The sequence below is a fragment of the Trachurus trachurus genome, assembly GCF_905171665.1.
Source record: "Trachurus trachurus genome assembly, chromosome: 9".
NCBI lineage: Eukaryota > Metazoa > Chordata > Actinopteri > Carangiformes > Carangidae > Trachurus > Trachurus trachurus.
Window position 1 is genome coordinate 11106723 of NC_139895.1, and position 21849 is coordinate 11128571.

Sequence of the window (21849 nt, forward strand, 5' to 3'; positions counted from 1 at the left end):
TAAGATCCTTTTTTATCGAGATATTCCAGGTAAATTTTTGGTGGCGTCTTATTTTTCAGTGCTGGTGGCTCCATATTTAGTCAGTTGTTTCTGTACTATTATTGTATATATTTGAAATATGCACAGTACATCATGGAAAACCTGCTCCAAACATGCTTGTTATGCTAAACCCAGCCTCTCCGAGCCAAATCATGATGTTGGGCTGCAACACAAATCTCCCAATTAAATGAGAGAACAGATACTGAAGGTGGTACGACTTCCATCTGGCATCTGCCTCTGCTGGTAGAAGCAGGAAAAGAAAGAAAAAACCCCTCTAAAGCTGTGGTTTAAAATGTAGCATAATTGTGAATGAGCCCAGTTAATCTCCAATTCATTTCTTAATCCATCCATCAATCAATCATTTGGCCCAGAAAAATGTCCGAAAATAGAAAATAAAAGTGTCCATCATCATCTCCCAGAGTGCTGGTGAGAAGTATACTTTTTGTTTTTCCTGTTCCTGCTGCTTTTTACAATGTTGTATTATTGTATCTTTATTTTTATCTTTCTGGTATGATGTGGTGCAGCCACTCAACAGCAGCTTTCAAAGTTGTATTTGTCACATGCCAAGGTACAGCGTGCATGAAGCAAGGCAGTGAAATGAGTGGTGAGATTTGGCAGCATCTTTTTTTTTTCTGCTTACTGTAAAGCATTATGTATTGATTCGTCAACACATATTTCAAGCTAAACTTCTCCACCATGACCTAAGTTCAACTTTACCATAGAAAGTGAGCTCTTGTCTGATCCATGCTGAACTTTATTGCATTGTGTCTCGCCGGCGAGTAGTTAAATAATTCAAAGTAGACGACCTAGAAACACAGGCATTGTCAAAGTGAAACCTTTCTCAAATTTGTAACACAAGAAAAAGGTCTAAGGTCAGTTTCTTTTCTTCGCCACAGATTCTCTCGGATCTCGCACCCATGCGCGGCGCTTCGTCTGATTACACTTCACTGTCCGGCCTGCTTCTGCTTATCTTTGACAGGCTATCGGCATTTCTGTCTCAAAAATCAGATCAGGTTCCAGCAGCAACAGCCGGCGGCACCCACTCTGATTAGCATCGAGGGTGAGGGAGGTGGGTGGAGGAACGGCGGAGTCAGCGGGTGTCTTGATTGCTCTCAGTAGTCGTCGCATTCTCCATGCCGCGCTCCATTTTTAAGATGATTATTTTAGATGCAAAGGGCCAGGTTGCATCGCTAATATAAGTCTCCTCGAGATGGAAAAAAATGATATGAAACACTTATAACACGCCTGCACACACATACACTCCTACATACACTACATACAGTATACATAGCTGCATTGTTATGTACTGTAGAGTGGTTATACAGTGGCATGATGCAATAGTTTGGGCACCCATGGTCAGGATTTCAGTTAACATGAACAGTTAAGCAAGAGGAAAATTAAATGATCTCCAAAAGGCATGAAGTTACAGATGACACGTTTACATTTTAAACAGTATCGTTTTTATTTTTATTTCATTTTATTTTTATCTTTTACATTTTCAAAACGACAGAAAAGCAAAAGGGCAGGCAGTAAAGGTTTGGCCACCCTGCATACTGTAGACCCCCCTTTGTAAACTATCACAGTGTGTAAAAAATGGTAAAAAACTGAAATAATACACTGATATTTCTTAGAATATTGCAAAAGAGTGTTTCATGTTTAACTTTATGCCTTTTTGAGATCATTTCATCCTCCACTTGCTTAAAGGAGACATATTATGCCCCTTTTCCACAAATTAAAAAACTCCCCAGTTCTGTGACATGCTTTGGTCAAGATACCCCAAGGATCAAACATCACAGCTCTTTTCATCCACTCAAAGTATCTCTGTTCAGAACGGCCAGTTTCAGTGCCTGTGCCTTTAAATGCAAATGCCCCACTGCTTGCCCTGCCCCACCCTTTCTACTGGTACTCACAGGTAGGGGTGGTATTATGCAAATTCGAAAACCACATGGATTTTAACTCTCACACTTTGGGGACTGGAAGGCAAGAAAAACACCCAAATACGTATATGTCAAAGAGCCTTCAAAAGGTGATATTTCCATAATATGTCCCCTTTAACTGTTTATATTATTATTTCATTTAGTTTGGTATATAACAGATCAGTCCATACAAAATCATTGTCAGAATATTACATAAACAAAACTCAAAACCCCTAAACAAACTTACAGAAAAACAAAAAAAAAGGAAGAAAAAGAAACTTTGAGGGCAGAAAAGCAGTATCGTACTACGCATGCCAAGCCAACTGAAACCACCACATGCTTAACTGTTCACATTAACAGACATTTTGACCAAACTTTTGCAATGATGCCACTGTTACTGTACTTGTAGTGGACATGTTGGGGTGTTGAGACAGCAAAGAAGACCGGGTGTGATTACTGCTGCAGACAGTGCTGTCTACACTCGCTCTTCTAGAGACACTGGAGGGGCGTTTGAGTGGAGACAGACCACAGAGACGTGAGGGACAAAGACTGCATCCCAGTGTGAACTGCAACGAAAACCAGGGGAGAAAACAGCAAGAGAGAGATGGAGAAATAGAGATTACACAGAGGATACGACAGCCATGGCCCATCTAACAGCCCGCAGGGTGCAGCAGCGGCCGTGGGAGGAGGTCCTGACTCCGATACACCACAGACAGCGGCGGCCGGTGTTGTTGTGTGGAGACTGTGGAGCTCTACTCGCTTTAAAAAAAAAACTTGAGACTCATCTTTTTGGACGAGACTCAAATAGACAAGAGACAAAAGGTTAAAGCTGGCACAGACGCCGAAGACGGAACAAGCCCTGGAGGTTTTCATACGAGCATATGAGGAAAAGTAGAGGGAGTTGAATTAAGCCGACCGGTGAGACGGCATGCATGCGACGCCACGCCGTTTATAGAAGCCGTAAGGCGGGGTGCAGGTCTGCTGGATATCGTTCCAACGCTGCGCCTCCATCTGCCCGCACGCCACACCTGGTATAGGTGGCAGGAGATGGCGAACGGCGATGAGAACAGGAGGAAGGATCGTGGGGGGTTGGGGGGCGGGGGGTTATCTGTTCATGCCTCCACGCCAAAACCAGCGTGAGAGCACCGTGTGAAGAAGTGCAGAGAGCTCAGGTGAGAGGGAGGAGGACAGATGTCAGGTGGTTCAAGGTTTACGGGTCTGTTGTGCAGCCTCGGGGCCGCTTTCTGAGACGCTGCTGTGTTTTTCCGACTTTCGGTGACTAATTAAAAAAAACACATAGTTTCATGAGCAAGAGTTTCCTGGCTTTATCCTAGAGAGGCAAACAAACAGCTGAGATTTAGGTTTCATTTCGAATAAATTGAATCCTGCAAACCCAATCATCAACCTGACTATTCCCTGGCTGAGAGTTAATTTATGACACACGTGCCTGTTTGTAATTATATCACTGCAAACTGTGGGGAACACACCATTATCCTGGACTCCAGATGTTACTCGGCATCATTTCCAAGCCCCCCCACCCTCCACCACCACTCTATATGCCAGATTGAACACTGACTACGTTTACATGCAGTCAATATTGGGATTAAGGTCGATATTCCGGTTCCTGAAACAGTCGGAATAACCCGTTAACATGCGTGAGCAAACAGGGTTATTCCTGTGTAATTGTAATCAATTGGGATATCCCGATCAAAACAGCGACGTACGGAGAACATCATGACGCAATGCGCATAATTTCCGATTCTTGTTGTTCATGTCTTTCACCACCCCGATAGACGTATACATGACCAAGTATTCGGGTCAGAAAAGGAGTAACCCAGGGGTCATTTTCAGGTTTTTAAAAACCGGAATATGAGCATATTCCAGTTTTTCAAAAGGGTTATTGGTGTTTACATGGGGGGGCAACAGCCATTCCGACATTGGCCTCTAATTGTCTAAATGGCAACACTTAATTTTCTATCAAACATCCCATCATTCTGACAATTCTTGCGTCCTACGGTCGGAGTGACGGTATTTTTTTCTTACTTTAAACATCCTGCCTTTCCAACAATTCCTTTTTTTTCCCTGAAAGATTTTGCACTGGTTGGGCTTAGGCAATGATGAAAGGAGTTGGTTAAGTTTAGTAAAAAGACCAGGTAGAGGCTAGACAGGCCAGATAGAGAGAGAGAGTCCAGAAGTAAGTAGGAGGGAGTCACCTGTTGAGTAACGCACATTTCCTTATATCGAAAGCCTTGTCGGAATGGTGGGACGTTGGCGTGCCGGAATGGTGGTATGTCTAAATGGTGGGATGTTGGAATGACAGCATGTAACTGTTTACATGGCCATGCGCAACCGGGTTATTGCATATATTCCGGTTATGAAAGGGTTATTGACAGCATGTAACGTAGTCGCTGCCTCTCCAGCATGAGGTCACATCAACGCACACGGGGAAGAAGTCTGGTCCAGTTCCTATACTCTCTTGACATTTATTATCTAATGAGGGAACCAGATCTGATGGAAACGTAACCATCGGCAGGGCTTTGTGAATAATTCACAAGGTTATTTTGCATCAGAAGGCGGGCGGGGGCGTCACACCAAGAGGTGCATTCGTAGAAAACGATAGAGAGAGAGAGAGAAAAGATGGGAAGTCGAACGTAATTGAACATGTTGGTCCATTCTGAAGCCGTTCTCTAATTACCAGCGTATCTAGATCTTGTCAGAGCTCCCTCACCCGCTCCGCACCACACACACACACACACCAAAGTGTTGATTGGCCCATTGAGTTTCATTCTGCCTGTCATGGCCGGCTGCAAGCCTGATGTGTTTACTGACACAAATTAGTGTGGGACTCTAGCAGCTCATTAAGGCAGAATGGGGGGGGAGCCGGAGTGAAATAGCAAAATATATAGGGTCCTACACTCTGTTCGCCCAATCGAGGTGTGTGTAACTGTGTGTAAGTGTGTGAATGTGTGTATGTGCAGACAGGTGTTTGGAGAAACCCCCTTTACGTTAAAGCTGGGATTCATTCCCACGGAGCGACTGCCAGGGAAACGTGATGGTGGATAATTGGAGGCAGGGGCGGGAGAAGGCAGAGCAGAAGGTCCTTAATGCTCAGAGCTGTGGCTGCTGGTCTGTCAACGCAGACTTTTAAATTAGCTTTAGTGTCATGGAGAAAAGAAAAAAGAAAAGTTGTTTATGCTTTTCTTTGCAGTTGCTGGTAAATATTACTTGTTTAATTGGCTGATTAAGTTTCAGCCAGATGGCATTTTTAACTTTCTGTCTGTTCCTTCTAATAATTGGACGAGGTGTGCTGCAGGAGTTGATAGTAATAGTTGAGTTTCTCTTTCTCGCTCTCGAAAAATTCACATTTAAAACGGTGCAACTGAAATACTGTCCAATACTGAACCCATCTGTCAGCTGCCTGTCTGAGTGAGCAAATTAGGGGAAAATAAATCCCCCCCTTCTCCTTTTCACCGCGCACACTTGCAGGAAGCGTTTCCGTGATGCAAAAAAGAAAAAAAAACGTTCTTGAAAAGTTTGACGACTCTTATTTTTGGTCAAAATGTGCAAAATGTTTTTTCCCCTCCTTCCACAGCTTCCTCCTGCCACATTGTTCATCTCCGGTGTCATAGTTGTGCTAATTAAACACAGGGTGCACAATGATTACTGCTCGCTGCACTCCACATACATTAGCATCTGCAGAAGGCTCTTCACTAATCTCCTCCTAACAGGAAGAAGCGCAATGAGGAAGTGCGCTTTGCAAGCTGCTAATTAAACCCAACTATGGCTGCTTCCCTCCCTCCGCCGTCACACACACAAAAAAACCCTCTAATCACTTCTAACTCGATTTGGAAGCAAGTAATTGATGCACACGTACAGTTTATGGTGCATGGAAGAGGGAAACGTTAGCGGTTTAGATGTTTAGTAGATCACATGATGCCGGAGTTATTCCTCTGAAACGGCAGCGTTGATTTAGACCACAAAGGGCATAACGATGATGATGATGATGATGATGACAGGGATGATGGCGATGGCGCTGCCTCAGTAGTTGGCTTTCATGCGAGGTTGTTTTGGCCCTGATCAAGAGTCAGGTGAACCTTGTTGTGCATAAAGCTGTTTGCCGGTGGCGCAGTGTGAAAAATCGCCTTTGTTCTGCCGTTTGGATCCGAGCCGCCGCTGGTTTCCCCCCATCGGGGCCTTATTGGCTCCGAGCTCCACGGCTGAAACAAACAGCAGCCATAAGGGAGCGGCGGCGCCACCTTCATCTGCAGCCTCCGGTTTTACCACCTGAACTCTGACATGATGAACTCGCTGTGGTACAAATATCATATGACTCGTAAATGTGACCATATTTGACAAGTCTCCATTCAAATAAGACATCTTTATTGTTTTTATTTTTATTTGATTTGATTTGATTTATTCTATTTGCTTTATTATCAGTACTGCTGATTATGGTTTTATGCTTTTATCCTGACTGTTTTATCTCACTCCGTAGAGCAGATCGGTTTTTGGTTTTATGGTTTTCTAAATGTTTTTGATGACGGTGTTATTTTTACTTGATCTGTAAGCACTTTGACTGTAAAGCACTTTGTAACTGTGTTTTGAAAGGTGCTATACAAATAAAGTTTATTATTATTATACCTTCTGCACAAGTCACACTCTCATAGTGTTGCAGCAGTGTGCCGTGCAGCGTGAAGACTTTATTCAAATGTTAACATTCCCCAGCACTCCTCCCTTACGAGTCCTCCCCTCCCCTCAGCCTGTAGTGGCTCTTATAATGAACCCCAACGCTAACAGCTCTTGTGAATCTCGGTGTTAGCGCTGCGGTTTTGATTTGATTTCGTCTCTACAGAGAGACAGCAAATAGAAAGAGCTGCCAATGAAATCCAGCAGGTTTACCCAAGTCACATGGAGCCTTTTAGGCTATGATCCACTGGTTAAAAAAAAAAAAAAGAGGAAGAATTTATTTTCTAAAAGGGCTCATCCTCCAGTTGATATCACAGTTCTCATTTGCATAACTCCGGAGAGGAACATCTAGAGATGTTTTAATTTTAATGAGATGTTCTGACTTCAGTGCTTTAACTCCAGCGCTGGGGATCGAGCGGTCTGGTTTTTACTGATGCGGTGTTGATGCTTAGGTTTTCTAATGTTATGAAGAATCACTTTCTCGAACGGCGCAGTATTCTGGGACGAAAATCTGATTAGCTGGCTGTTTGTTTTCACAGAGCAGACAGTGTGGGAGATCCGCTGATGCAATGAGATTTTCCCTGTCAAAGAAAACTTGTTTTTATGGGGGGTTTATTATATTATTTTATATATACTTTTGGTCTCTCTAGTCTTAAAGCTTTAGAAAACTGAAAATTTGCAGAAGATTGGCAGAAAACGACTCAAGTTAGTTTGATTATATGAGTATATACGCACATCTCCGAGGCCCTCAGCGTTGTGAATGTGTTTGTGTGGAAACTAAAGCAAGTTGTAGTTGTGGTTGGAGGTCATGGAGTTGCTCCTGTGTTATTATGCATTGACATTTAAAGGCAGTCTCACTTCCACACTGTTTTGCTGGTTTGAAGCAGCCGCTGTGTGAGCGTTAATGACCACTCCAGGCAAATGAATTCACCAAGGTCCTGCACAGGCTGTTATGATTGTTCATACAGAGTTTTGATTAAGATTTCTGACATGTTCACGGCTTTCTAATCACCCCAGGTAACCTTTGCTTGGAGTTACAGTTCTTAGGTAAACACTTCCCCGGCCGGAGGCGGAGGTCTGAGCCAATCGACTCATTTGTTCTGTTTGAAAGTGATTGCTGCCGAGTGGAGACAGCTTTAATTTGATTGATGTGTGGTTCACCAAGCAGTGGATTTGGTTGTAATTACTCTTTGTGCTCACCGTGATAAGGAAATTAATCAAGCCATTATGTTTTCTCACATTTTATCATCAGGACACACAATAATTGAATAAACCAAACCTCACTTGTCTTCAAAGTCACTCCTGCTCACTCCGACTGAAGGGTGGTGGGCTCGCCGTTGCTGATTGGTTTGATAGCGAGGTGAGGACGCTCGGTTTATTCCACATTCAAAGACGGCGTTGTCACTCTGATTGGAATAATCAGGGCCAGTTGTTCTCCAAATTCAATCACAAAGCCACATTTTCAACCATACATAGATAGCGTGCAACCAAGTCGTCCACTTTGCTGTCAACAAAGAGCAGTTAACACCTCATCAACAGTGGAGGAAGACTAAAAGCAACACAATATTACAATATTCTGCTACAAGTAAAAGGCTTGCATTTCAAATCCAACTAAAATCAACATGTCATCTGCGAAAAAACATCAAAAATAAAGTAAGTTATATTGATGCAACAGTACAGGGTGTGACTTTGCAGCTGGTTCAGTTGGAGCTACTTTGAACTACTTCATACATGGTCGTTCAGTCCAATGTAAACACACATTTGTATCTTTTAAATCTTACTCTCTTTTTTTCTTATTTTGGTGAAATATTGAATCATTTCACCTCATCTGACCTCACCTCAGCACACCTCAGTTATATAAAGAGACCCTCTGAAAGGTTTAGATGGAAAAAAAAGTGTCTCTATGGTAGAAACTGCAGACAACATTCAGACAGGATTTGCCCCAAATTGCTTTTTAGAACCAGGTCCTGGTTTAACGATGAATAACATATTCTCCAAGCTTTTCATTTTTATTGATAAAATTAAAGCAGATATCAGCTTCACGGCCGTTTCGGCTAATGCTGCGTTCAAGGCAGGCTTTTGAAACCGTAAGTTACAGCTTCAAGTCACAACTACGACTTGGTAGCGTTCCAGGTAACCCGTAGCTCGTGTTTTTACCATCCTGTTGTCTGTGAAAGTTCCCTATAACGGCCACTCGTAACTTCCGACCCGTGAACTCGTACCAGATCGAACTGGTATGACTTCACAGGAAGGAAAAACACAAAGTACGAGTTTCTTTGAACGCACCATGAGTTAGCAGCCCCCGCCCTTGTCAGGCATCAATTGGTCCTCGTGCTACGTCACCACATTCACGCGCATCCCTTGGCTGCACACACAGCCCTTCATGCCGTTCTCTCTCCTCATTGGATAACACTTGTATCCCACAAGGAAAATTTTCTCCTCGGGTTACAGCAGAGCAGAGTGACGGAGAGACTCGTGTTTAGGCTGAAATACTTCATGTAAGTGATTGCTGACGGAAAATAGGACTATTTAGGACTTATATTAACAAAAACATTCCACTGATATCTGCTTTAATAACTACAGCTATGAAATAAATAGAGTGAAAGGTGCAATGTTTCCCTTAGTGGGGTAGACCAGGTAACCACCACCATTACACAGTTATTATGAACTTAGATGCACCACTTTGGTAAATTTACTTACTTTCCATCACTCTGTTGATACAATTCATCAAACTCTGCGTGACAGCTGTTGAAATGTGTCCATGGATTCATTATAGATAAATCATGAGCCTTGAAATTAATATAGAAAAACAGAAGAGTCGGTCCCATCTTTACATAATCGCAGCCTAATGTACCATCAAAGCTTCATGCTGAAGTCAGACGTCAGATTTGAAGCAAACCAGCAAAGACAGAAAATCGCCCGAAGCCACTGATACCTCCTAACCGAGGCTGAACAGCCATTAAATCTTTGATGTTCACTTCTATCATCCTGCCCTCCCATCATACATTGTGAGGGGAGACGAGGCGCCCAATTTAGGGCTGATCTCAGCCACCCAAAAGGATTTGCATCCATCCCCGCAATTTATTCTGGCAGGAGGATTGTCACCAAAAAAAAATCTATTACCCATCTGTGCACGTGGGAGAAAAATCACCTCTGCTGCAAAGGGAATACATGAAGCGATCTCCTTACCCATAAGAAAAGAAACAGCACTTTAACAAGACCTGTACCAGGGGGACATGACAACCCCCGGATCGCTCTCCACACGAGCAAGCAAAGCAAACTGGATTAATTTCATGCCAATGTCGTGTTCGAGAGTCTAATATCTTTGATAATGCTTTGCTAAAAATGCCAGCTCATTCAGAACCTCATTTGAATTTAAGTACTTCCCAAATTTCCAAATGTCATTTCATGAATCTGAGGCTTTTAGTGCCGAGACCTGAAGACATTTTCTTTAACTTTGGAAGGCAGCAGCAGCATCGGTGATCATATGGTTTGGTTTTTATGGTCATGTGCCTAATTGACTGCGTCTGCTTGATTGGTTGGGTGGGTGGGTGTGGGGGGGAGGGGGGGTAGCCTCTTAATATTTAATCAAGAACACTTCACCTGAAAGTACCCCCCCTTTTGAGCATTGAAAAGTTTGAACAGGTTTCCACTGCCTGAAGAGTCGGCTGTTTGAGGGATGTGTTTGATTCAATTTCGTGTGGGTTTAATTGCTTGCCTGTGTCCTTTGGGGTTGGTGATGAAGTTGCTCTTGACTCGAGCCTGAAACTTGGATAAACACTCTCAGTGTAAATTAAAGCAAAGTGCCTTGGGACCACCTTGTTTGGGTTTTAATTGTGGTAGTAGATCATCTCTTTCCTTGGTAATTATCTCAACTATCATCACTCCTATAATAACGACAATCAATTGTCCCCGGTCGCTCTGACAGGGATAATGAAATGTTTATTAGCCTCCGTGAACCTCACGAGTAGCTTGGGAACTCTTAAATCATCTGCAGAAATGGGGGGGTAGGAAGAAAAAAAAAAAAGCGCCCCGGCTCTGCACACTTAACTGTCACTTACACAAATTTCTCCTGATTCCTAAGTGGATGAAGGTCATGCAAGTCCTTCGTCAGTCTCCATTATCAACTCCGATAGGCTTGACGTGTTTACAAGCTTGTATCTTAGAACAGAGCTACTTAAGTGCTAATTTGGCCAATTTGGCATCCCTCCACTTTGAATAATCAGGATGTTTGGATTGTTAAGAGTCAGGGCCACTCCACTGTAGAGAGTAATGGCACTGAGGAAATCTTTTTTCCAATATACTACTGAGAAATTAAAGTTTCTTCTTAAGTGTCCTGCTCTTCACGTCAGCCGTTATTGAATGATTACTAACGTGAAAGCAGTCAAACTTTGGTTCGTATTCTCTTCAAATCATATGTGCTTTACAAATCCAGAAGGAAAATATTGACCGGTGCATTTTCTTTGGTTTTAAATTCTTCATCCCCTTGTTAGGACCTCTCAAAGTGACGTACCATCTATTGATCCTACCCCCTTATGTTGTTTTCCTGTTGTTGCTGCAGGGTTAGCTGTATTGATCTTCCCATGTATATCCTCTAGCTCGTTTGCCACAGTTTGTTATTCGCTTGCTCTATTAGGCGTGAGTCTTCCTGGCACTCTGCAGGACAGAGCACCTTGTGAGGATGGCATGGCAACCACAATGAGGAAGGGTCAGCGGATGCGGATTTTCAGAAGCTGGAACCTTTTCTCTGTCATCTTATGGTGAAGTCACTGAAAATCAACAAAAAGTCATGTCACATATTTTGTCTTCAAACTCCAAAGGTTTTATACCAGACATCAATTCTCAGCACAGTGGAGAAACACCTGAAACACCATCGATATATCATCAATAGAACCAACATCTATCCACTGAAATCAGAGGTAGGAGATCACATCTGGGGGCTGAGATGCCACATACAGTAGGATCCTGACATCAACCAAATTGGTCATAAAAAGGCTTTGAAAAACCAAAAATACATCTGCTCCACAAATATGTGTACGTTTTTGAATTACTTTGGCCTTACCCCTCAGACCTCTCAAGATCACTTAATAAGTTCAGTCCGACCTCAGGCCATAGACAGTTAGGACACGATTTTAAAAGACTGTTTGATATTTTTGCAATATTAAATATATCATATACGTTACGAGATGAGTTGTTTTAGAGGTAAATTCATGCGAAATTGCTGATGCACGTTCCCGTCGGGGGCAGTTTTTCAGCAAGCAGACTCTGCATTTGCCTCGAAAACAACTCTGCCTCGTAACGTTCTGTTATTATCTCATAGCGTGGTGAATGTGCAGGTCACAACTTGTCCACCAGAGCGTTTTGGAGTTGTTGGATTGTGTATTTGATGAGTTTGATGAGGGAAATCAAGAAATCCCATGAGCCTCCGTAGCGTAGCTCTGAGCAGCTCACGGCTCTGCTCCGCCATTCTAATAGCTTGCACCAACAAGGTAACAAACCTACTGCTAAAACTACAGGGATTATTTGCCAAAAGGTTGAACTATCCCTTTAACTATTTTGCTTTAAGGTCAATGAGACGATCAATACCACCAGCTGTACAGCAAATACAGGGCTGTAACCAGTAACTGCTAACTGGTTAGCTAAGTTTAACATGACTTGAAAGGGAAAGATCTGAAATCAACTCCTCTAGAGCCCAGTAATCAATACTTAATATCTTATTTGTGTAGTTTTTACAAAAACAAAATACTATGTTAAAATATGTTCTCATCTGACAATTAGCACATTTTGGAAAATCTTGAATTATTCCTGTAAGGGACTCCAGGTCAAAAGGATAGGACTGAGGCATTTAATAGTCAAACAATAACAACACCAACCTTTAAATTGATAATGTAATTTCACAAATTTGACTCATGAGTATGTGGAAAATCAGTTTACACAGTGCACACATGCACATTACTAAATAAACCAAATGAATTGAAGTGAATGGACACTAGAAGCAAAGGTTTGGATGAGCACAGAGCCGAGGGGGAGTGCATTTGTCTGTTTGTGCTTTCAGGAGCAGAATAGAAAATGCACAAATGCCCCTCGAGTGTCTCTTAACTCTAAAATCTTGTACGATCCCATTCTGTCACGGCGGGGGCATATAGACACGAGGTTTAGAAGGAAAATGTTGCATTCGAGCGCCGTGTGTGTTGTTGTTGTGTCCCTGCAGATCATGATGCTGCAGATGATCCAGATGAAAACATAAAAAGCGGAACGTAAAAAAACAACAAAAAAAAAAAACGGGGCAGCTGAGATTGCAATCTGTGTTAATCGGCGGTGTGGTTTTGACACCTTTTTAATGCCAGCTACCGGAGCTGTGCAGCGCTGTTTTAGCTGGTTAGTTTAATGGCTGCCTGCATGCTTCTTGCACACCTGTACAGTGTCAGCTGATGTTGTGAGTCTGAGCCTCCCGACAGCGAGCCGGTGTTCTGTAAAGCAGCTGGCAGATTACCGAGCAGCTCCTGGCAGATATTGTAGCAGTTTATCTCAATTTTACATCGTAAATGGGGCGTGGACAATGAAACTGTACACAAACTATGATTATCCTCCCGTGGCTCGGGCAGTCACTCATGTTTTATGAATATCTCAGTCAGCACAGAGCTGGAGGTTCAACGGACAAGCAGCTGGTTGGATGACAAGGCTCGATGTGTTTTCATCTTGTTGTTGCGCACCAGACTCGTTGATAATGTGACACTGAGCACACGTAGACACCAAACTCCTGAAAACACTGCTTTTCAAACCAATTCAGAGCTGCAACTAACAATTATTTAATTATTTTCATTATTATTATTCGCCTGGCAAATATTCTCCCTGCTCATTGATTCATCATGGTGTCAACAAAAAACAAAGAGGCAGAAAAGTTTGCTTATTTTTTTCCCAAAGTCTTAGATAAAGTCTTCAAAACGCTGATTTTGTGCAAACAGACCGAAATCCAAAGATATTCAGTTCATCATGACAGAGGAGAAAGAAAAAGCATTAAATCAAAACAAAGAATATTTCTGCCTGATAAATGTTTTGAATTATTAATCGATCCTGTTCAAGAAGTTGGTGTTTAATTTTCAGACCGTCAACAAACCAATTAAGCTCCAAGCTGGAGTTTTTTTTCTCTCTCTCTCTCTTCTAACATTTTTTCAATCAGTCCAATTATGTCTATGTGCCTGTCAGCAAAACAGTACAAACATAGTGGAAATAACCCCTAAAGTCCATTCATCAATTTGTTGGAATCTGCCCTTGCCCTGTGTCAGGTGGCAATAGCTATTGTATTGTATTGTATTGTTGTATTTAATGTGGAATCTAAAGCATTGATAACAATAATGAACTGAAAGCACAACATGCATAACCTTAAACCAGTCTGAAAACTACATCCGCTGATATTCTGTGTTAGAGAGGAACTTACCTTAAAGGTTGGAGATCCTGGAAAAACGGTTTTAGCAGGCCACCTTTTGAAAATACACAAGTCAAAAGTCCAAGCCCCTTTCTTCAGACTTCTCTCTGAAGCCTCCAGAGCTCAGGAACACACAACTCTTGTTCAGCGTTGGGTTCACATCAAGGTGAAGCCGCGAAGATGTCGACCTCGCAGCGCGACCTAATGTAAGGGGAACTACAGTATGCAACCTATGTGAGCAACGTGGCTTTCGGCGATACTGTGCAGCATCGCTAAATTTCCACTCGTGTTGTCTTTTCCGTGTTGTAACTCGTTGAAGACTGATCGCACATACTATTAGTGCACAAAGAGTGGGACACGCAGACGAGGGAGGGAGGGACAGAGATGGCAGTTTGATTGACACATCACGACCCAATCATCTTGAACGTCATCTTAAAGGTACCATCCCGGGCGGCTCATTTTGTGGCAAAAATATAAAAATCTGAGTATATCGGTTAAGTATTAGACAGTAATTGATGCTATTAGTGGTTTGACATATCAATGACGAAATTTGGTCATCTGTGTAAGGAGTAGGGACTAAAATTTGGTAAGTTCTGGCAGCAGTAAAAATATGAACTCCGAAACTGTAGGGGGAGCTCTGTAGAGAAAAAATCCCAAAACAGTGAAAAAGCGACCGGGCTTGCATAGTTCCCCTTTAACCTTTAATATTACCCGCCTCTCTTTACCTACAAACCCTCTTTTCCTTCCCGTTTGTGGCTCCTCGTGGAGGCAGTTTAAAACATTTATCTGTAAAAATGTATACACATTTTTTCAACTTTTCTACAGTCAATGAGGCACAATGTTGTTTGTGTGGATAACAATGAAGCACCAATGCGTAGGAATGTGCTCTATCACAGAAAATACAGACTTGTTACTTGTCGGTAGCTTTGTGGAAGAAGAACGCCAAAAAACCAAATGGTAAAAAAAACACATTGTACCAAATATAATAAATCCAGACAGCAACATGATTTCCTCGTGGATGTTAACACCCCTGGGTGGCATTTATCCCTCTGTCACATTTGGGAAATGCACAGAAGTGGAAATCGCATCCCCTCCCTCTTTAAAAAAAAAAAAAAAAAAAAAAAGCACCGTCTTGCTGTTTGCAATGTGTTTTCTTTTCTTTTTTCTTTCTTTTTTTGTGCACCATCTGTCAGTAAATGTTACCCGTCCACGTGACGGTGAGCGGCGGTGGCGTATGACGGAGCGGAGGAGCAGCAACCCATGTTGCGCGGAGTAAGACGCTCCTCTCCCCCCCCACCCCCCACTGTGACAAAGACAGAAACAAGAGCTTGTCACAGCATGGTCACTTCCCTACGCCTCCAGTGACAGCATTACTCACCAGCCAGACGTGCACTTGTTCCCGTGTTTCAGCCTCTGTCCTCATTTGTTTGTTGCTGCTGCGCTGATTAATACTTGTACATGTGACGCCGTATGTGTGATTTTGTTTCTGCTACTGTATGGCACATAGATTTTTAAATACATAAAAACACAGAAGGAGAGAAACAGAGAGGTGAGGAGTGTATCTGCAGTGTTGCTTTACACAGACAATGGATTCAATCAGCGCCATAGGGGTTGTAACGGAGCTGATCCCGGCCTGTGACTTCATTTTACCTGTTTTATGGTAAACAAATCCAGTCAGGATTTCAGAGGATTACTGTCCACATAATTTCTCCTCATCGAGTACTCTCACTTAATCCGCTCGGCATTTGCATTCATTTAAACCTTTTTTTTTTCTTTTTTTTTTGGCTCTCCTCTTTTTGCCAGTTGAAATTGTCCCTTTACAACCGCTGCTTATGAATTGCGACTACAGAAGGATTGTCCATGCTTGAGAGTCTTATGTATGAATGTATGTATGTGTATATGTGTGTATGAGAGAGAGACAGTACTATTGCCATTTGACAGATACAAACAGCCCATGATAAATCCAGGTGCTTATAGCTGTGGAAAGTTTTCGGGGGCCAGAAATTGCAGGACCGGATCAAGGGAATGTGCATCCGTGATAGCGAAATCGATTTCATTTAGAACTCATCAACCGCGGCTCCGAGAGTGACAGCAAATAACAAAGAAACAAACAGAGAGAGGAGGAGGAGGAGGACGGTAAAGAGAGAGAGAGCTGTGGGCCGCTTTCCACTCTTCTGATGTTGTTGTTTTCAGAGAGACAGAGTGGAGCGTCCAACAGCGTAAAAGCGTTTCAGCCCTTTGTTCTTACTGTGTCGGGTAAATTGTATATATTGTGGAGGTCCTCGCACGAAGTCGGGCGTTTGTGTTCCCAGCATCAATATCTTTTGTCACAGTAAATGTGTTCAGCAGCCAAAGACCAACATGTACAATTAATGTTAGATAAATTACCATTAGAACAGAGAAGAGGGGGTGTAGGGAGGGAGGCTTTTACTTCTCCTCCTGGTTTCTTACTGTCTTATACTCTGTTTTATACTGTGTCTTTCTCATGATGAGCTGAGAATCCGGTTTGTAACTGTGAATCATCTGGGATTCTGCTCCGTCTTTGTGTTAATTGGATTTTTATGAGACATCACCAGCAAAAAAAAAGAAGGAAATATAAGAGTTTGTTGTTTATAGGTGTAGGTGGCTGCATGCCGATGTTTGAAAAGTTCATTTTATTGGTTTTGTTTCATATATATATACAAGCTGGAGACAACCATTAGCATATAAGCACATATGCAAAACAAATTTTAACTTTACACTCACATTAAATGCAAATGCTAATTCAGACGGAGGGTTTGGTGTCGCAGCAGCAGCAGCAGCAATATGCAGCGCTCAGTTAGATGAGAACCGAACTCTTTTGTTGTAGCTGCACTAGAGTATAAAATCCAATATGTTCATAAATTCAAACACATTAATTCTTCCTTCAGCACTTCAAGGACATCTGGTTCATGCTGGAAGAAGTTTAGTGGAGCTGTTTGTAAGTTTTGCTACCGCTGAACTCACCAGCAGGAACGTTTATAACATCTTCCTCTTCCAAATACAAATCAGTGACAGTTTTGACAGAACAAGCTGATCGACTGACAGGAGAATTGATGTTGATATCAATAGTATTTGACAACAACTGCGATATTCTACTGCTGACGGGAGAAATTAACACACACAGTTGTTTTCAGGGTAAATTCATGCAAAACAGCTGATGTGCGTTCCCGTCGGGGCAGTTTTTCAGCAAGCAGTCTTTGCATTTGCCTCTAAAACAACTCAGTCTCGTAACGTTCTGTTATTATCTCATAGCGTGGTGAATGTGCAGGTCACAACTTGTCCACCAGAGCGTTTTGGAGTTGTTGGATTGTGTATTTGATGAGTTTGATGAGGGAAACCAAGAAATCCCATTAGACTCCGTAGCGTAGCTCTGAGCAGCTCGCGGCTCTGCTCCGCCGCTCCAAAAATAGCTTGCACCAACAATTAAATGTAACGAACCTACTGCTAAAACTATAGGGATTATGGCAATGGGCCAATTTGCCAAAATGTTGAACTATCCCTTTAATGTGTTTTGAGCCACACAAAGATTATTTTCTGTGATAAACAGACAATAATGTTTTCTAATCTAATCTAATCAAATTTAATCTAATGTATATAATATTCTGGGTTCAGCACCAGCCTTCAATTCCTTTACTCACCAACAGATGTTTCCAGAGGTGGAAAGATTTGCCAGTGTTAAAGCAGATATCAGCTTCACGGCCGTTTCGGCTAATGCTGCGTTCAAGGCAGGCTTTTGAAACCGTAAGTTACAGCTTCAAGTCACAACTACGACTTGGTAGCGTTCCAGGTAACCCGTAGCTCGTGTTTTTACCATCCTGTTGTCTGTGAAAGTTCCCTATAACGGCCACTCGTAACTTCCGACCCGTGAACTCGTACCAGATCGAACTGGTATGACTTCACAGGAAGGAAAAACACAAAGTACGAGTTTCTTTGAACGCACCATGAGTTAGCAGCCCCCGCCCTTGTCAGGCATCAATTGGTCCTCGTGCTACGTCACCACATTCACGCGCATCCCTTGGCTGCACACACAGCCCTTCATGCCGTTCTCTCTCCTCATTGGATAACACTTGTATCCCACAAGGAAAATTTTCTCCTCGGGTTACAGCAGAGCAGAGTGACGGAGAGACTCGTGTTTAGGCTGAAATACTTCATGTAAGTGATTGCTGACGGAAAATAGGACTATTTAGGACTTATATTAACAAAAACATTCCACTGATATCTGCTTTAACTTTTGTCTCCATCGCGACTTTTCTTTAAACTAATTATCTACAAGAAAGAAACTGACTAGAATCTGTCTGAAAGACGTTGCAATAAACTATTCAGAGGCAGATAAAACTCACACAGCTCCTTTGACGTGCTTTTTCTGAGAAGTTGAGGAAAGCAACTCACCACACGGTTGATTATGTAGCTGCTTTCATGTCAAAATATTCAATCAAACAACAAAGAAAAACAGAAAATCATCTCGATTAAGACGCTTGAAACAAATTAGTTTTGATGGTTGATGAATGATTTAGACAATTATCAAATATCAAGATGTGCTGTCCATTATTTATCAGTCTTGGTAGGAGATGCAGTCAGACAGCGCCATCAATATTCATCTTCAGTGTTCAAGGATCAAGGATTTAAAGTGATCAGATAATTTGAGCTGTGAGAGCAGAGACTTGAGGGTTATTTTACTTTCACAAAGCAGACTTTCCCCTTCATGTCCAACAACACTGAGACAACTTTAGACAAATCGCCAGGTTCCTCTCCCATCAGCCTCCTTGATCAGACTAATTATCCTTCCGGTGGCCGTCTTTATCTCCCCCATCACCTTTCAAACACTCGGTCATGTTGGAGGAGCGAGTCTGCCGCTTTACATTATTAGTTCCTTGCCAAGAGGAGAGGGAGAGGAGGGGGGGTGCTCGGCCTCTCTTATGCAGAGAAGCAGAGGAAAATGAAGGTGAGGAAGATGGAAAGAGACGGCTCCTGCCTGCTCATCGCTGGGGGATGAGGAGGATGAGGATGAGGAGGCAGTGGCGGCGACGGCGGCGTTGACGGCCTAATCTCTGGCTCTGATTATCTTCTCATTACAATCAGACAGGAGCCACTCGAAGAAGAGGAGAATGTGCAATTACGCTCAAATCTCCCATGACTAAAACAGAGGATAATAAGCAGGGCTAGAACTGTGTGCTCACATCTAATCATTCAGTCTTATTTAGTCATTCGTTCTGCAGCCGCATTCGACTCTGGATGCAGATTTTTTTTTTTTTTGGGTGGTGGGGAGGTTCAGGTGGAACTGGCTGAATTAGTAAAAACCTGACTTATTTGGAAGATTTAAGTCTGTGCTTATTATCTTTTGGTTTCAATCTCTTAATATCAAAAACAGAAATGTATTGTCCAGAGTGGTCAACGTTTGCAGAAAAATAATTGGCATGGATCAGGAAACCCTGCAGGATACAGTATGTACAACAAAAGAGTGTACAATAAAGCAAAATTCATCCTGTCTGACAGCTCTCATCCACTATATCAACAATTTGAGCTTCTTCAACCAATCAAAACCAACAGATATAAACCATCTTTTATTCCAACTACCGGTACTGTCTCCCTCCTCAACTCTAAGAGGAAGAGGAAGCTTATTGCACAGTGCACTTTAATTTTATAGAGCACTTTGGCCATCTTGGTCTAGCAACAGCACAGTGTGATTCATTTTATCAACTATTGTTTGCTTTTTGACTGTCAACATCTGCATTATGTCCATTGTTTACATCAGTGTTTGTATGTTGTTCTATGCTCCCCACTCTACACTGCAAATTAATTGCCCCATTGGGGACAAATAAAGTTGTTGAAGTTGAAGTTGAAAAACTGCAGAAAATAGGTTTAAAGAAAATCAAAAATCTATGCACTCTGGTTTATCAGGAGTAGGAAAAAGAGAAAAAGTTCAAGCAGAACTTTTCTCATGATCATGTCGCTGTGGCTGCGCCTTCTCCCCCAAAAAAGTGTCAGGGCAACTGAAGCATGTAAATAACTACATTTCAATTGACACCTCGATTTGAATGGTAAATGGGCTGACCTCCAATTTTCTCAGAGGATGGCTGTGCAGGGAAGAAATGGAGGGGAATGAAACACATATCCAGTAGACCAGAGGGAATAAGGCTAACCAAGCATGTTAAATCCTGTCTCCCTCCTCCTCGCTATCGTATGATGGAGGCGCCGACTGTGTGGACGACGACTCGGAAAAAAGTTCTCATGAGAAGAAACTCGAGAGAGTACAAAAAAACTAAATGTTGTTTTTATTTGTTGTTTCTTTCTCACAGCTCTGAATCAACAGCCTGCCAGACACTTAAGTCTGATGAAAGGAAAGCGGTGGACAGCAGGGTGGACGCCGTTGCCGTTGCCGCCACCGCCGCTGTCGTTGCCACCGACAGAAACGGCTGCATCAAAGCAAAAGGACGCAAACACCACAGTCACCGCAGGGTCAGGAGGTGAGTTCATCTTTGTGCTTCCACAAACGCTCAAGCAGCAGCACTTTAAAGCCATCAAAGAGTGTTTTCTTTTTTTCCAAAGCTTTGTAAAAGAAAGTCAAGAAATCAGCAGCATTTAAAACATTTTCTTTCTTTTCTTTCTTTTTTGTTTTTCGCAGGATTGTAGATCAGAGTGATGATGAATGGTTTCACTTTTATTTGTTTTTTGTAGAGGCGCTTTTGTAGATTACAGCGCCGATGATAAAGTCTTTTCAACAGTACACTCTGTAGACTCCTCTGGGGTTTGTGAGGAAAAACGCAGCTAATCTCTATATTCTGGCGCGGGGAGGAATGTAAACACTCTTATCAGGTCGAGGCTCGGCGGAGAAATACAAAGATGTTGTGCGGAATTCTGCACTTTGTCATTCAGATCCTCTCTCGCGCCGACACCTTGAACCAGAAGCCTCCTTCTCTTCGCTTCGCTTCGCACGCCGAGAATACTTTTCAGTCTTCCTTTGATTCTGAGGTGGGAAAGAGCGAGATTTCTCTCTTCTTCTTTTTTTTTTTTTTAAAGAAACTTCTTAATTAATCTGACACCTTCAAAGGCTTTGCACTTATGCAGCATGGAAGCAGCCGGTGATATGTAAAACACGACCGAATCCGTATTTGAAGTGTTGAGAGAGAGGATCATAAACATGAATCACTTCTTTTTGGGGGTGAACTTTACCCGGCGGCGGCGGCGGCATCAGCAGCAGCAGCAGCGGCAGCGGCTTCTCCTTTTGTTTTTGAATTTAACAGTGAGCAATGAGAGCGCGCGGGCACGAGGGCGTCTGATAATCATTTTCCTACAGTAGTTTATGCATCCAAGAAGAGATGCCAGATAGAAAAAAAAGGAAAACACAGCGAGAAAGATTTACAGTGTTTGAGAGCTGAGCTTCTTAACACTGAGGTGCTGATGTCGTCAGTGCAGTGGATTCAGCATGTTCATGTTTAAAGGAAAGATGCACAAACAGGCCGACGAGTCTGTTTATGCTATTAGTTTACTGGTTCACTCATCACTTTACTCATTAATGATGCTGTTTCATGCTGCAACTCTTTCCTCAAAACTTAACATCATGTTTCCTTAAAGCGTGTTAATCTTTGTACCAGACGCAACCTGGCTGCATCGCACAAGTTTGTGTATTTCAGACAGGCAAAACTTGGTGAAATTTGCCACTTTGGTCCTCTGAGACCTGTCATGCACTGTGTGACCACAGCAGATCAAACCGATCGATGCACAACCTCATGCATGATGCATCTCAGGCGGTGAGAGGTTCATGTC

The 21849-nt window shown here is 42.5% G+C and overlaps 1 protein-coding gene across 1 annotated transcript in view; it reads left to right on the forward strand.

Moving 5' to 3' along the window:
• Positions 1-21849, forward strand: part of srrm4 (serine/arginine repetitive matrix 4) — a gene marked incomplete at both ends in the record, with an annotated part of 75928 nt that overhangs the window by 26296 nt on the left and 27783 nt on the right. The window contains one exon of the mRNA XM_083979858.1: positions 20382-20549. Within this exon, the coding sequence (XP_083835984.1) occupies positions 20382-20549 (168 nt within the window). The remainder of the gene's footprint in view (positions 1-20381; positions 20550-21849) is intronic.